The 16,536-nt window shown below is 45.8% G+C and overlaps 1 protein-coding gene across 1 annotated transcript; it reads right to left on the bottom strand.

The window, feature by feature from the left end:
- Positions 1–2,217: 2,217 nt before the first annotated feature.
- LOC101434388 (amine oxidase [copper-containing] 3-like) lies at positions 2,218–16,255 on the bottom strand. Its single transcript, XM_004484584.4, has 4 exons — positions 13,558–16,255; positions 4,271–4,556; positions 3,397–3,526; positions 2,218–3,134 (listed from the first exon to the last, which is right to left on the bottom strand). The coding sequence occupies exons 1-4, from the start codon at positions 15,311–15,313 to the stop codon at positions 2,859–2,861; spliced, it is 2,448 nt and encodes an 815-aa protein (XP_004484641.2). The 5' UTR covers positions 15,314–16,255; the 3' UTR covers positions 2,218–2,858.
- Positions 16,256–16,536: the final 281 nt, after the last annotated feature.

Raw genomic sequence — 16,536 nt, 5'->3', positions numbered from 1 at the left:
AGAATTAGAGACACAACAAAGCAGGGAGTAGACATGGCTCAAACGATTAGGTGCCCCCTCCCACATAGGAGGTCCCGGGTTTGCCTTCCTGTGCCTCCTGAAGAAACAAGGAAGACGAACAGACACAGCAAGTGCAAGGCATTGAGGGGGTGGGGAGAAAAAAAATAAATCTTTTTTTTAAAAAGTATACTCCACATGCTCCTTTTTTTAGAACCTGCCCAGTCAGGTACTAAATGTCAGGAACTCAGAAGAGGATTACTGGCCAAGTGTAGAGAGATGAAAAGATGACAGAAGGAACATTTTGGTTCAAACAATGAGAGGCAGAGAGACACGATGAAGAAAGCTGTCCAGCAACATGTCTCCCACAAGGAGACAACCAGGGATTGTTTTCCTCTCAAAAAAGACTCAAAAACAAGACCTGTATCTCCAAGACTTCCCCAAGCCCAGGGACAGAGGGCTGGGAAAACAGGGCTTGGAGCAGTATGGACACATTCCCCCACCCCAGGACCTTGGAAAGAAATAGAAAGTAGTAAGAATGGAAGGATTAGGAGGAGGAGGGAGAAGATGGAGGAGAGGATTGTGCCAGGGCGAGAAAGAACGATGACAGAGGAGCATATTCCTGAGACTTGACTTTTTTTAAATTCTTTTTTGTTTTTGTAGAATGTATTTATGTATTTTTGGTACTGTTTTTTTCCTGAGACTTGAGACACAGGCCTAGTGGGGACACCACCCTGGGGACTGAGAGAACAATGTGATCTCTCAAGGTCCCATCTTCATACTCAAGAGCCAGGATAAAGGTGGAACTGGGATGGCCCAGGAGAGCATCTGAAGATTTCTTCAAAACAGTGGGGGGACAATGCAATACCAAAGGAATAGTCTTTTCAGTAAATGGTACTGGGAAATTGGACACCATAAGCAAAAGAATGAAGTTGAATCCATACCTCAAAACATATACAAGGGAAGGAGATGTGACTCAAACAGTTGGGTGCCCACCTACCATATGGGAGGTCCTGGGTTCAGGTCCCAGTACCTCCTAAAGAAGACTAGCAGATGCCACATTGGCCGCAATGAGCTAAACACACTGTATCCACCACAATGAGCAGACACCTAAATGAACAGATACCACAAGCCAGCAGACACCACAGCCAGAGGGGAGTAGATGTGGCTCAGGCCATTGGCACTCCCCTCCCATGTGGAAGGTCCCAGGGTCAGTTCCCCTGCCTCCTGGAGAAGGTGAGCAAATAATGAGCAAACAGACGAGAGATCTATTTGGGGGTGGGGGGAAGGGGAGAATTAAAATATAAAATAATTAAATAAATCTTTAAAAAACCATATACAAAAATTAACTCAAAATGGATCAAAGACTGAAATGTAAGAAGTAAAACTATAAAACTCTTACAAGAAAACATAGGCATAAATCTTTGTGACCTCAGATTAGGTAATGGTTTCTTAGATACGACACCTAAAGTACAAGCAACCAACGAAAAAACAGGTAAACTGGACTTCATCAAGATTTAAAACTTTTTTGTTTTAAATGATACTATAAAGAAAGTGAAAAGACAACCCACAGAAATGGAGACGATATTTGCAAACCACATATCTGATAAAGGACAAGTATCAAAAATGCATAAGAAACTCTTACAACTCAACAATAAAAAGAAAAATGATCCAATTAAAAATAGACATTTCTCCAAAGAAGCTATACAAATGGCCCTGAGCACATGAAAAGATGCTCAACATCATTAGTCATTAGGGAAATGCAAGTCCAAACCACAATGAGCTATCACTTCATTCTCACTAGGATAGCTATAATCAAAAGGATGAACAATAATGAATATTGGTGATGATGTAGAGAAAATGGAACTTTATACATTCCTGGTGAGAATTTAAAATGGTACAGCTGTTTCGGAAAAAAAATCTGGCAGTTCCTCAAAAGAGTGAACATATAGTTACCATATGACTCAGCAATTTTACTCCAAGAACTGGAAACATATGTCCACACAAAAACATGTATAGGGGTGTTCATAGCAACAATTCATAATAGCAAAAAAGTGGAAGCAACCCAAATGTCCATCAACTGATGAATGAATAAACAAAATGTGATTTATCCATACAATGGAATATTTTTCAGCCATAAAAAGTGATTATGATCTGAAGTATGGATGAACCTTGAAAACATTATGCTAAGTGAAAGAAGCCAGTCACAAAGACCACATATTGTTTGATTCCCTTTAAACGCACGTATTCTTTCTTTTATTTTTAGGAGGTACTAGAGATTGAACCCTGGACCTCATACATGGGAAGAAGGGGCTCAACCACCAGGCTACACCCACTTCCCTCTGTATGATTCCTTTTACATGCAGTGTTCAGAATCGGGGAGAGGGAAGGGGAGTGAGCTCTTAACTGGTGTGGGGCTTCTTTTAGGAGTGATGAAAATATTCTGGAACTAGATAGGGATGATGGCTGAACAACATTGCGAATATACTAAAAACCACTGAACTGTACACTTTAAAGAGGTGAATTTATGGCATGTAAGCCCTATCTCAATAAAAAATAATGGGAGAAAAAACTGTTGGAGAAAAAGAGGGAGGGAGTCTTCTAGGGACACCTTGGTGATCACTCCAAGCTCCCAGCTGGGTGGATCCTCTCCTCTCTGGAGTGGGAACCCAGCGCCTTTGGGATCAACATGTGATGTCCCTATGTCAGAGGCATCACAGGCTCAGGATGCCTTGACAGGGGGGAACATCAGGGATGTGAAGAAGGAGAGGAGGGAAGTTGGGAAGAGAGGAGAAGCTCTCCCCCTCCCAGCACACCCTGGCCCGGGGGACCCTGGCCGCATGCCCCATCCCAGGGACCACCTAGGTGCGAGAGAAGCCCCCGTGGGAGAAGGCAGGAAGGTCAGGGACACAGGCAGCAGTCTGGCGGAGGCAAGCCAGGGGGTTGACCTCACAGGCGCCAGCGTCCTGGCCCCCCTGGAAGTAGACCGAGTCAGCAGAGCCGAAGGAGGGCTCCTCATCAAAGAAGTTGTAAGGTCGGAGGAAGAAGCCCACGCCGTTCCCCACAGTCACCGTGTTGGGAATGTCCTCTGCATGTGGGATGTGCAGGAAACCGGCTGTCACCCAGGCCACCAAGTCCTGGTAGAGGAGAAGCAAGAGGGCCATGAGGTCTGGCTTTGCTAAGGATGTGCCCTGACTCCCATAGGAGCCTTGCAGGTATGGATTCAGCTTACCAGCTCATACTCTCTTAACTTCTCAGGAAAAATGGGAAATAATAAATTTTCTTTCATTAGTACGTTCTAAAAACTCCAAGCAATCTCGTTTGGGAGAGAGTAAAGTGGCTAATCCTTGTTCTCTTTGCCCCTCACCCCCACCTCCCTCAACATCTCATTCAACTGACCTGCCCTGCAATAGTCTCATTGTTGACAAAATCAGTGAAGTCCACAGTTGGTGTCCAAGGGTCATTCAAATTGTAGATGCTAGTGCTGCTGGGCTCGTCTTCCTTCCGCTGGGTCACAGCCAGCAGGTACCTACAGGAAATTTTTATTTGACCTACAAGGTCACCAGCCTGTCCTATTGCCTAAAGCTGGCACTAAAGAGAACTCAAAGGGGAAATGAGAACAAGGGTCTTGACGTGTCAAGCCTCTTATCATTGTCTAGTTCTCATTCTTGTTCTCTGTCTGTCTGTCTGTTTCTCTCTCACACACACATATATACATACTACCGAGTTCCCGCACTTGTTCAATATCCTGTACCTTAAACATCAGTTGGTCCATATTCTGATTACAGGTAGAAAAGTTGCTCACTCATCCAGATTAGAGCCTGTGTGTCCGGCTCAGGGTCTGTTTGTAGAGACGTGGCCTTATTTCCCGACCTACATCCATTTCAGTATCTCAAATTGCTGGATTTTAGGTATACTTCCTCAGCTCTGTGGCCCTCTTTACTCTTTGTCGTCCCTACCCTGAGCCTTTATAAAGAACATTTAAACACAGAAAAGTTGAAAAAATATGAAAACCCATGTACCCACAACCTGGATTCTACCATTAGCATTTTACTATATTGACTTCAACATGTATCTTTCCATTCATCCGTCTATCGATACAGTAGACTTCATTTTACGTGCCTAAAAATTGTGGCTACAGGAATGTGTGTGTGTGAGTTGTACGTGTGTGCATGGGCACCCACTGGGTGTGGGGGGAGCCTGGGTTCTCAGCGATGCGGGGCCCTTCCTACAGCCCACGTCCTGTGTCCCCTCCGCCACCCCCGGTACGCACCTCGCCCAGCTGAAGGCTCTCTCCATGGAGCTGTTCCGGGGCAATGGCTCCCCGGCAAAGCTGAGCGTCTGGATGCGGTAGCCCCGCGGGTGACCCCACTTGTTGCTGCGGTTGCTGGCCAGGTACAGGTAGCGAGGCGCGGTGCCCCCCACGGGGAAGGCGGCCTGCTCCTCCGTCTCCAGCTGCTTCCGGGTCACCTGCAGCCTCTGCGTCTGGTGCTCGGGGCTCCAGGGCACCGCGGACGGGACAAAGGCCATGTCCTCAGCCCAGACCCAGTTCTCCAGCCCTGCGCGGTGGTGGGGGCGGGGGAAGGCGGTCACGCCGCTGCCCTGCCCACTTTGGACTGGCCCCCACCTGGCTTCGGAGTGGGGGAAAGGGAAGCACAGGACTGAGCGTGTGCCCTGCTCCCCTTCCCTCTCCCCGAGATATTCCCAATTCAGAGATACTGGAAAGGTCTTTCTCCCTGATGTCATCTCTGATAACAACCCCAGATGTCTGGTGACTGTATCTCCACCAACCCTCTCACTCTGAAGGGCTGCAAGGGAGAGGAGCTTACCTGGGGTTGGAGCAGGGTTCTTTCTGCCCCTCACATCTGAAGTTTACAGGATTGTCAGAAAAACCCTATTATGAAAATGATACCATGGGAGCAGATGTGGCTCAAGCAGTTGAGCACCTGCTTCCCACATGGAAGGTCCCGGGTTAAGGTCCCGGTGCCTCCTAAAAAAAACAAACAAAAAATTACAACAAGTGAACAAACGAAAAAACCAACTCAAGGGAGCCAATGTGGCTCAGTGGCTGAGCACTGACTTCCCACATATGAGGTCCTGGGTTCAATCCCCGGCCCCTGGTACCTGAAAAAATATATATACCAGCTGTAGCTAGCATTTACTGAACCCGGAGGAGCTATGCATAAACTGTGCTGCCTGCTTTACACTTTTACTTTTACAACAACTTTATGAAGGAGAAACTACAGTGTCCCCATTTTAAAGATGGGACAACTGAGGCTTAGAGAGCTTAAATAACATTCCCTGGTTGGTCACCAAGGGTACATAGTATTGTGGCAGGGCTGAGAATGCCAGTGTTAACTTGGCTCTATACTGCTCTCACGTCAGCACACAAAGGACATGGACAGCAAACATGGGGAGCCAAAAGGAAAGAAAACCATACCCTGGGGCCAGTGCTGCTGGGGCTTGGACGTATCTCCTGAAGTTTGGGGTTCAGCTGGGAGCAGGGCCAAAGACACAGTATGTTCCCTGAACTTTTGAAATTTTGAGTTTTTTTATTAGAGTCTCACTAGGCCCCATATTAGAAGTCAACTTAATCTGAAACCAAGAGAGCAGTAAATCAAAACGCGGTGGGGAGTGGAGATGGCTCAAGCCACTGGGTGCCTCCCTCCTGCATGGGAAGTCTGGGGTTCAGTTCCCAGTGCCTCCCATAAAAAAGAAGACAAGCACACAACAAGCAAACAGCAAGCACAAACAACAAGGGGTGGGGAGGACAGAAATAAATAAAATAAATCTTAAAGAAAAAAGATACATGTACAATATTTTCAGTTTAAAAAAAAACACAACAACATAGTGGCAGCTCGCTCCACACCTTCTAAGGACCAGGAAATCAAGTGAATTGTTACTTCCTTTTGCAGATTCATTGCACCTAATTCACACCCCAGGATTCTTGTGCTTAGGTGACAATAAAGACTTAAGAGTTCTCTCTGGTACATCCACACAAGTGAGCTCATGTGGATAATAATAACAACAACAATAATATTTACTATTTCTTAAGGGCCTGTTATGTGTCAGGCATTGTTCCAAGTGCTTTAAAGTAATCACCATTCAGGCAGAGATAAAGATAAATGTTAGGAAGTAGATGTGGCTCAAGCGATTGGGCTCCTGTCTACCATATGGGAGGTCTGGGGTTCAATTTCCAGGGCCTCCTGGTGAAGGCAAGCTGGCCCATGTGGAGTGCTGATTCATGCAGCAAGCTGGCCCAAGTGGAGAGCTGGTGCAGCAAGATGACACAACAAAAAGAGACACAGAGGAGAGACAATAAGAGACACAGCTGGCCAGGGAGCTGAGGTGGCACAAGAGATTGAGCATCTCTCTCCGACTCCGGAAGGTCCCAGGATTAGTTCCTGATGCCGCCTAAAGAGAAGACAAGCAGACACAGAAGAATGCACAGCAAATGGACACAGAGAGCAGACAATGGGGTGGAGGGGAGGATAAATAAATCTTTTTTAGAAAAGATAAATGTGTGTGTAATTGTCTGATACCTACGAACATTTTCTTGCTCAGTCCACTGAGAAGGCCTAAAGGCAATGGCATCCCGGGAATAATGAGCACACCTATCACCTAGAGCTTGGTTTCTAAATATTATTCCTCAATAAAAGAAACCCAAGCTCCTTGGGGAAGTGGCTGATTCCAAGTCTGGAGCAGAGAAAATAGAAAATGAAATTGGAACATCTTATAGTGCCAGAAAGTCAGGAAGTGCTTAAAGACGGATGGAGCCATGTCAGCAGGACACAGGAACCAACCTGAAGGAGCTCCCAATGGCCAAAGCTGGAGCAACTTAAGGAAGAAAATAAACAATTATATCCTGGGTTCTAACACTTGGAATAAAATAAATACCTATGTGTTCATAGAGTTATGAATAAATAAATGCATATATACATAAATGAAAAAGGAAGATCAACTCTCCTTTATAAAGATTTCCAATTAATAAATGTATTAGAAATAATGAAAAAATTTTAATTTGCCAGTAAGGAAACACCACAGTAATAATTGTTGCAGGCAAAATCCACAGATGATGCTAAAATTAATTAAAATTAATTGGCAAAAGTTTGAGGAGAAATAGGATATTTGCATAGTATCAAAGTATTTACCCAAGATACTTATTAACTACAAAGGGGAACTAGTAATGTTAACAGTGGAGAAACCCAGAAGACACGATTTTAACCAAGCGCTCAAGGTTAGCGTCACTAGTGACGAGACACATTAATATCATGTACCCCTCAATGTGATGTACTAAGAGACACACCAAGCATCCCTTTTGTTATTCTTTCCAAAAAAGGTATGATCTCATTCTAATCGTGAGAAAACATCAAAGAAACCAAACTGAGGCATTCTACAAAATAATTGCCCAACACTCTTCAAAAGTGTCAAGGCTGTGAAAGGAGTTATGACCTCTAAATGCAATGTGCTATCCTGGATTAAAAACAAAGAACATTAGTGGAAGAAGTAGTGAAATGAAAATAAGGTCTGTAGTTTTAGTGAATACTATTATAATAATGTTAGTTTCCTAGTTTTGATCATTGTGCTATTGTTATGTAAACTGTTATTAGTGGGAACTAGTGAAGGGAATATGGGAACTCTGTACTATTTTTGCACAACTTTTCTGTAAATCTAAAATTATTTCAAAAGAATCTATTCTTTTTTTTTTTAGAGTAGTCATTATTAATCCTCACAACAATCCTATAAGGGAGACACTATTATACCATTTTTATATTTGAATAACCTGAGGTACAGAGAGGTTAAGCATAAAAATGTTTTTACCATACACATCTTTCCAGGGGTTCTAAAAGTACTCTCTTCTCCTCCATTAGAATGTAAGCCTCCTGAGGGCAAGGATGTTATTTCTTTTGTTAATGGATTGCCTGAAGCATAGTACGTATTTGGTGAATATTTGTTGCTTGAATGATTGATAGGCCTTTATGTGGGGGGAAAAAAAAAGAGGTAGCCAATAAAAGCAATTGATGAAGAATGTGTGTGTCCCCACGGGGCTTCAGCTTAGATTAATTAATGCCTGTGGTCATTGCCATTTTGTAATTTAAATAGGAGTTCTCTGTAGAGCCCATTATGCCTCTCAATTAAACCAGCTGCCTGGGGCCTGTAGGGGAGGTGGAAGTTCCTTGAAAGGCCTTCTTCAGGAGCCAGCATTGTGTATTCTGAGAGTGAAATTAATGCCTTAGTAACTGTTACTAATATCTGGAATTCTGAAGAGGATGAATTTCTGGTGAGGCCTTGTATTGTGGCCTTAGTATATGTAGAGGCATTTGGTATCTTGATTGATATTTTGGGTATCTGTGAGGCAAGAGATTCCCAGAGTTCTCTACTCCAATCAGGGCAACTCTTAGGCAATGGCCCAGAAGTTTGTAAAAATGTACAGATGGGCCAGGGCATCCAATGCTAAGATACCTTCCTGAACTGTGGCAAATTTGCTGACCATTGGATCCTGTTTTTTATCATGACATCTTTTTTTAAATTTTTTTATCTTTCCCCATCTTCCCCCTCCCCCCAGTTGTCTGTTCTCTGTGTCCATTTTGCTGCGTGTTTTTCTTTGTCCGCTTCTGTCGTTGTCAGCGGCACAGGAATCTGTGTCTCTTTTTGTTTTGTCATCTTGCTGCATCAGTTCTCCATGTGTGTGGCGCCATTCCTGGGCAGGCTGAACTTTCTTTAGCACTGGGCGGCTCTCCTTACAGAGCACACTCCTTGCGCGTGGGGCTCCCCTACACAGGGACACCCCTGCATGGCAGGGCACTCCTTGCGCGCATCAGCGCTGCCCGTGGGCCAGCTCCATGCAGGTCAAGGAGGCCCGGGGTTTGAACCGCGGACCTCCCATGTGGTAGACAGACGCCCTATCCACTGGGCCAAGTCCACTTCCCTATCATGACGTCTTGGTTAAGGGATGAAAAGCAGCAACACTCCACTGAGCTCCATCACATAGGATGGTGGTGATGCTGTCCTAAAGTGTAGAAACTCCCATTGCTGATCCCTCAGTTAATCCCGGGAGCTCCCCAGGTAGGTACGGGGTCTGGGAGAGGGGTGACCTCCTCCAGCACCATAACATCTAGGAAGACATTGAGAACAAGGGAGGCCACCCCCGCCTGCAGCTGGGATATGCCTGGGTACCTATGTTTGACTCCATCCTGTAACAAGGAAGTCTTGGTAGCTATGTTGAGTTTGTGTGGGGCTGCTTCAATGGCCCAAGGCATAATAGAGCCCTGGGTATGGAGGGTCGTAGGCTGGTCTGTGAGAACCTCTACCTTCAGAAAAGCCCAGTATGTGACTAGCAACTGCCACTCTAACGGTGTCTAGAGCAGGTCTGAGAAGGGCAGCTTCTTAGCCCATGGGCAATGTATAGCCATCATGGGTGGTCCAGATACTCCAGGGGTCATGAAAGGAGGTTGCTAAAGCCTCTATAGTAAAGGAATTTTCTTTCTTTTTCTTTTTAAGATTTATTTTATTTCTCTCCAGTTCCCCCCTCCTGTTGTCTGCTCTCTGTGTCCATTCACTGTGTGTTCTTCTCTGTCCGTTTGCATTCCTGTCAGGCGGCACTGGGAATCTGTGTCTCTTATTGTTGCATCATCTTGCTATGTCAGCTCTGTGTGTGTGTGGCGCCACTCCTGGGCAGGTTGCATTTTTCATGCGAGGCAGCTCTCCTTGCAGAGTGCACTCCTTATGTGTGGGGCACCCCTACACAGGGGGAACCCCTGCATGGCATGGCACTCCTTGTGTGCAGCAGCGCTGCACATGGGCCAGCTCACTACATGGGCCAGGAGGCCCTGGGTATCAAACCCTGGACCTCCTACATGGTAGGTGGTTGCTCTATCAGTTGAGCCACATCTGTTTCCTGAGAGAAGAAGTTTCGAAGGGTACTAATGAAAGTAGCTTTTGCTTTCTATATGGACAGATTCTAGTCTTTTGTTGGATGGGGTCACATTCAAGGTGAACTGATTTACAAGCAAGAGTATCAGTTGGTTAAGCTAAATTTGTAAACAAAGAAATATGTTGTTCCAGGACCCAAAGGTCCTAAAGGATATTGGGCTCATATTAACATTGTGGGTGCTGAAAGAGTCAACAGCTGTTTCTTAATATTTTCAGGGATGCAGGAGCCTTCAGTCTATCAAATAATTTTCAGAAATTTGACAGAGGTGGCAGGGCCTTGTATTATGTGTAGAGTAATGGCACATCCTCTTTTGAAAGTTCCTTTGAGAGAATTGATATGTCCCGAATCAGTGTGACAAATGACCCTCCTTGGAGGAGGAGGTCATCAATGTAATGTCATACCTGCGCTCCTGGATAAAGATGGATGCAGTTGAGACTTTACCTGAAAATACTGCATGTCATGGCAAGGCTGCTTAGATACCCCATAGGAAGCCCAGTAAAGGGGTATTGTGTCCCTTTGGAGGTAAAGTCAAAAGCTTAGAGTCTTTGGGAATAGGCACTGAACAGAACATATTGGGCAAATCTATAATAGTAAAATATTTACAGGTTGCTGATTGGGTCAAGTCAGTAATTTCAATAATATTGGATAGTGGACATAGGGACTTTAATGGATTGGACCACAGCTTTAATGTTGTGGTCTTCCACATTGAAGTACCATTTATTTTTTCCAGGCTTAAGAACAGGCCAAATTAGGCTATTAAATGGAAAATAGTGAAGATAATTAACTAATTACATCTATATAGTAAGTCTGAATCCTTGAAGGCCATTTTAAATTACATTGGCCAAGGGGTAGTTTATAAACACTGCTGCACTCTGGGGCTCCCAAGGGACTGAAAAGCAATTAAACTAGTGACCTGGAAAGAGATACTTGGATGGAACCTTGAGAAGGCACTCCTTTTCTGACGAGAGGGAGGGGTTCCTGGCAGCAGAGTGAATAAAAAGCTCATGACCTATCAACCAGAAAGAAGGTAGACAAAGAGGGCAGTAGTGAGAGGCTCTGGGGTGCCATTGCCCCCACAGAATTTTTGAACAACTAGCAAAAATAGGCAAACCATCTTCCTCAAAACTCTGGAAAACAGTTAAATGGTTGCAGTAACTGGGTGAGTGCTGTATCAAGAAAACATAGTTTTGAAAAGGAGATGCTCATCGTGTCCTTCCTGGCCCTTGGCACACACTTTCCCCAGCACCAGCCTGTGCTCCCATTGTGGGTCCCCTGACCCTGATCCAGAGGAAACAAGAGCAACCCCTATGTGCATAATGGGGTGCCTAGGTTTTGGTGCCAAACCATTGAGTGGCAGCCTGGAAGGCCAAACAAGGAAACTCCTCTCTGGCTCTCCCTCCCAGAACTTCTCCTGCAGGCAGAAGCAGCTTACAGACTCTAAACCTGTGTAAGAAAAATTAAGTCAAAGCTACCTCGGGCAAAGGATTATCTGCTTTAAGACAGAGAATAGAGGGCCTGAGGGGGCAGTGCTGGGGAGTCTATTTCAAAGGGAGTTGAGGGGGCATTCAAATTCCTGTAAATGGGGGAATTCCTAAGAACACAAGGAAGCACAGGCCCAGGACAAAACACAGGCTCAGGAAAGTCAGGGCCCTGTACTTTGCTTTTGCCTGGGGTTGATCTTCTTGATAGAATGGCTAAACTCTGAAGGAGAGCAACAGCCAACATAAGCCAATTTGGAAAGACTGTGAAAGGTATTTTCAGGTTTGTTTATTTTTATTAGCTCACTGCACTTGAGGAATCTTTGTCATATCACTAGCTGGATACAAACTTAAGGAACAGAAACCTCCAGAACTAAATCCCAAAGTTAACACCTTGAAATAGTAAAATGTCAATTGTAACAAATGTACCACATTAACAACAGATGTGGTTGGTGTGGGAAAGTGTGGGAGGAATAGGGAGTGGGGCATATGGGAATCCTCTACATTTTTTATGTAACATTTATATAATCTAAGTATCTTTAAACAAAATTAATTTTAAAAAGAAAAATAGATTAAAATGTACAATGTGCAACCAAAGATTATAAGACAAGCAGGAAATGATGGTCAATCCAAAGGAACAAGATAAAAATCCAGAAACCGTCATTAAAGACCAGCATTTGGACATACCAGAAAAAAATGTTTAAAAAAATGATCCTAAATATGTTCAAGGCGATAAAAGAAAACATCGAGAAAAAACTATAAAGTAGGAAAACAATGAATGAACAATATGAGTATCTCAATAAATAAATAAACTTTTAAAAGGAATCAGATAGATACACTGGAGTTCAAGACCACAATGACTGAAATGAAAAATTCCCTAGAGGGTTTCAACAACAGATTGTTGCTGGCAGAAGAAAGAATCATTGAACAAAAGAGAAGACAACTGAAGTGATTCAGGCTGAGGAATCAGTCTGAGAAAGAGAAAGAAAAAAAAAAAGAATGAAAAAAAAGTGAACTGAGCCTAAGAGACCAGCGAGACACCATTACGTCATTCCTTAATATACACATCAAGGGAGTCCCAGAAGGCAAAGAAAAAGAGAAAGGGGCAGAAGGAATATGCAAAGAAACAGTGGCAGAAAACCTCCCAAGTTTAACAAAAGACATGGATAAACACATTCAAGAAGCCCAACAAACCCCAAACAGGATAAACTCAAAAAGAACCATGGCCAGACCCACAATAGTCTAACTCATTCTATGAGGCCGGTATCACCTAGTACAGCAAAGTCAGATAAAGACACTACAAGAGGGAGCGGGAGAAGGTAGGGCGTATGGGAATCCCTTACACTTTCAATGTAACTTTTCCATAATCTAAAACCTCTTTAAAAATAAAGTTTATGTGGAAAAAAAAGAAAAAAAATTATAAGAAAGCTACAGACTGATATCCTTTATGAATATAGATGCAGTAATCTTCACAAAATACTACTAAACTGAATTCAGCAGCATTTTAAAAGGGTTATCCACCATGAGCAAGTGGGATTCTCCCAGGAATCCAATGAAGGCTTAAAACAAAAAAGTCAATCAATATAATGCAACACGTTAATGGAATGAAGGAAAAATATATCTGCCACCTCAATTGATGTGGAAAAAGTACTTGACAAAATCCACCACCCTCTCAAGATAAAAACACTCGACAAACTTAGGAATAGAAGGGAACTTCTTCAGTATGATAAAGGGCACATATAAAAAGCTCACAGCTAACATCATAACAAGACTGAAAGGTCTTTCCCCTAAGATCAGAAAAAAGACAAGGATGCCCACTTTTCTCACCTATTCAACATACTGCTGGAAGTTCTAGCTAGAGCAATTGACTGAAAAAAGAAAAGAAAAAAGAGAGAAAGGACATTTAAATTGAAGAAGAGGAAGTAAATATTCATATTCACAGATGACATATCTTCCATGTAGAAAGAAAATGAAAAAACTTTTCATGTGTTGAAGAGTACCGATGTGCTATTAGTGAAAATCTCTGAGGATAACTTTCACATTTATTACATATATTTTTCCATTTCTTAATGAAACCTTTTAAAATTAGGTAGGCATGTAAACTTCAGCTGCATCTTCTAGTGTGCTTGCTTCACCAGGACGCCTTACCTGCTACATCCAGGTCCACCTTGAAGTGGGCGCTGTGGGTGTGGATGGAGCCCAGCGCGTGCTCCCCCACCTGGTTCCCGTACCTTCGGGCGGCACCGAAGAGGAAGGCCGAGCTGATGTAGCCGGTGGCATGGAATCTGACTTCTATGGCCCCATTGGGGTGGAAGAGCATATCCCACACGTAGTCATAGTTGAGCATGGTAGACACCGATCTGAGGACCAGCACTGTCTCTGCAAGGCCCCCAAAGTAGTAGGAGTAGAACTCTGAGTGGTGTCGCCGCAGGGGCAGGCCTTGGTTGTGTTCAAACACACAAAAGGCATCACGTAATGTCTTGGGGACCTGGGACTCCAAGAGGAAGTGCCAGTCCACATAGGTGGCCAGGTAGGGGCAGTCCACCCCATGGGTCAGAGGTGAGGAGAAATAGCCCAAGCCAAAGCCACCATCGGCAAGCCGGCTTCTCAGGGCAGAAGGAGAATTGCCACCATAGATAGCCAAGGCCTCCTGGATGCTGACTTCATAGGCTACCCTCTCTCCTCGGAAGCGGACGTCAAAGATCCTTGGGCCACTGAAAGCCCCCAGGCCAAAGGAGAAAGTCCACAATGAGGAGGCCACTCGGCCCCCCTGCACACTGAAGCGGGGGCCCTGGGGATGGAACTGCAGCGGGGGAGCCGGACCCGGGGGCACTGGGGACTTCAGGGACCAGGACCCACCTGTGCCATTGTCTGGGATCAGCACGACATTCACCAGGCCAGCCTCAAACTGCTCCTCCAGCTGGGCCAGGCTCTCAAAGTAGCGGCCTTGATAGAACACCTTCTGGATGGTCCAGTGGGCAGGGTCCAGAGCCTTGTGGTCTACCAGCAGCTCCAACCCCACAGGATGGAGGTAAATTCCTGCCCCTGAGATGTTGTAGTAGAGGCCAAACCACGTGGCTCGGTCCCCTGAATGCAGACCACGGGGGGCTGTGTTCATTGTCACCAGGTTCCTTCCTTTGCGTGTGTAGAAGCAACAGTGGTGGAGGACACCAGCAGCCTGGGGCAGCTCTCTGTCGAAGATCATCTGGTCTATGTCCAGGTACTCTCGTTGCAGCACGGGACGTCGGTAATAGGGCAGGGGGCCCCCGTGGCGCTCCACGGTCACATCCCTCAGGTAGGATGGGCGTGGCAATGGCCCCACCACCAGCTCACTCACATTGGGCTGGGGTTGTCCACCAAAGAAGACGATGGCCAGGGCCTCCCGGGCAGGTGGGGGGCTCCCCCTGTCCAGGTGGGCCAGGGCTGCAGCCTTGGGGGGCAGCTGCAGCTCCACTGAGAAGACACAGTTGTCTGAGGGGCGAGCCTGTGCTGCATCCACCAGGCCTGGCCCCAGCTGCTGGGTCAGAAAGCTCATCACAGCCGTCAGCTCCTCTTTGTTCAGGTCTGCAAACAGCTGGTTCTGGCCAGGGTGTGTCCAGGGCTGGGCACTGGGAGATTCCGAGGGGCAGCGGGGAGGCAGGCCAGGTGTACCTCCCCTCTCAACCCATTCCTCACTCCCAACCCCACCTTCACCGATACCTGTTGATAGAACACTAAACAGGCACAAAATAAGGAAGAAAATCATAGCTAGGAGCTCTTGGGCCTTCTTCAGATTCTTGATCTGTAACGCAGAGTGGAAAATAAATAGACAGATAGACAGACAGAACCTGGGTCCAGGGATGTCTCTTTCAGCCTCTGGGTTAGAGGGTCCTGGTCCCTGGTAGTGCTGCTGGGTAAGAGGCATGATGGGTAATGCTGAAGAGGGGTGGTTGGGGGTGGGTCTGGAGGGGGCCAGTGATCAGGTCAGGCTTGGGAGGTGGGGCCAAGCTAGGAACATGGACTTTAAGTGGCCCCATGTAAGCCTCTGTCCTCTTGTTCCAAATCAAACACACTCTGGACCACGGTTGGGGAATGAAGAGGGGGAGGCGGGAGTTTTGGAGATAATGCAGCTGTGAAGAGGCTAGAGGAAGAAGAGAGAGATAGGGAAAGAAATGGAAGGTCCTTGGACTCTTCATCTGCTCTCCTTAGATAGAACTTTTATCCAAGCTACAAGGCTGCAAGTAGAAATCCTCTGCCCACATATCGTCAGGAATTCTCCCCTACTGTCTCTTGCTCTCTCTCCATCAGCTAGAATAAAACCATCAGCCCGAGGGAAGACAGACAGCTACAATGAGAACAAAAGCATCTGGTGAGAGGCTGGGGACTAAAGGACTGAGCCAGGTCAACGCTAGGGAGACCTTGGGTGCCCTAATGTGGGAGAGGAGGATGTAGGGTGTAGAGCAAGGCAGAAGCTGATAATTTCATTGAGATGCAAGGCAGAGTGTGCCCTTGTGTGTCCGCCTTGAGCAGGACTGATGGGCCAGGTCAGAGGTCAGGGTGGGACTGGGAAATTGGCTATAGGGTGAACCTAGGAGCCCACTGGCCCTCAACTCCAGGAAACCCCCTTCCAATAGCTTATACAGGCATAGAGTGAAGCCACCTCTGTCCTCACAGTTGAAGACGGACAGCTTCTCTGCCAGGTGAAGTTGGGTGGCCGATGTCATCTGGGCAGCCCAGTTTTGAAGAGGAGCTGGGAGAGCCAGAGCGTTCCAGAGAGAAGACATGCCTGCTTCATGAACCTGTGGGAGACTGTGTTCCGGCCTGGACATGTCCAGGAAGACGTTCCAGAAGACAGGTGTGAGCTGACCCTAGAGATAGAATGCTTTCAGCTGCCCGAGAAGAGGAAGGACATTCCGGTTGAAGGGTACAGAAAGTACAAATGTCCAGACACTTGAAATAGCATGGCAGGCAGGGAACAGTACATAATAACGGTGTATGTGGTGTGAGGTCAGGTCAGGGACTGGGCTGAGGGGGTAAAATCATGAAGTGTGGTGTATGAAGCAGGATAGTGATTGCAGGAAGAAGGGATGTACTTCGAAACCCCGAAAAGATAACAAGGTAAATCAACACGAAAAGTGTCAGGTTACC

Source organism: Dasypus novemcinctus, chromosome 21 (genome assembly GCF_030445035.2).
Source record: "Dasypus novemcinctus isolate mDasNov1 chromosome 21, mDasNov1.1.hap2, whole genome shotgun sequence".
Taxonomy (NCBI): domain Eukaryota; kingdom Metazoa; phylum Chordata; class Mammalia; order Cingulata; family Dasypodidae; genus Dasypus; species Dasypus novemcinctus.
Note: the sequence above shows the minus strand (reverse complement) of the source record. Positions and strands in the feature narration are given on the sequence as shown.

What these genes read in the sequence shown, in the direction of transcription:
- LOC101434388 (XM_004484584.4), bottom strand. Translation starts at nt 15,313, where the DNA reads ATGCCTCTTACCCAGCAGCACTACCAGGGACCAGGACCCTCTAACCCA. An exon ending in AGAGCCTTCAGCTGGGCGAG is followed by an intron (nt 3,527 to 4,270) that starts GTGCGTACCGGG and finishes AATTTCCTGTAG; the next exon opens with GTACCTGCTGGCTGTGACCC. An exon ending in ATGAGACTATTGCAGGGCAG is followed by an intron (nt 3,135 to 3,396) that starts GTCAGTTGAATG and finishes CTCCTCTACCAG; the next exon opens with GACTTGGTGGCCTGGGTGAC.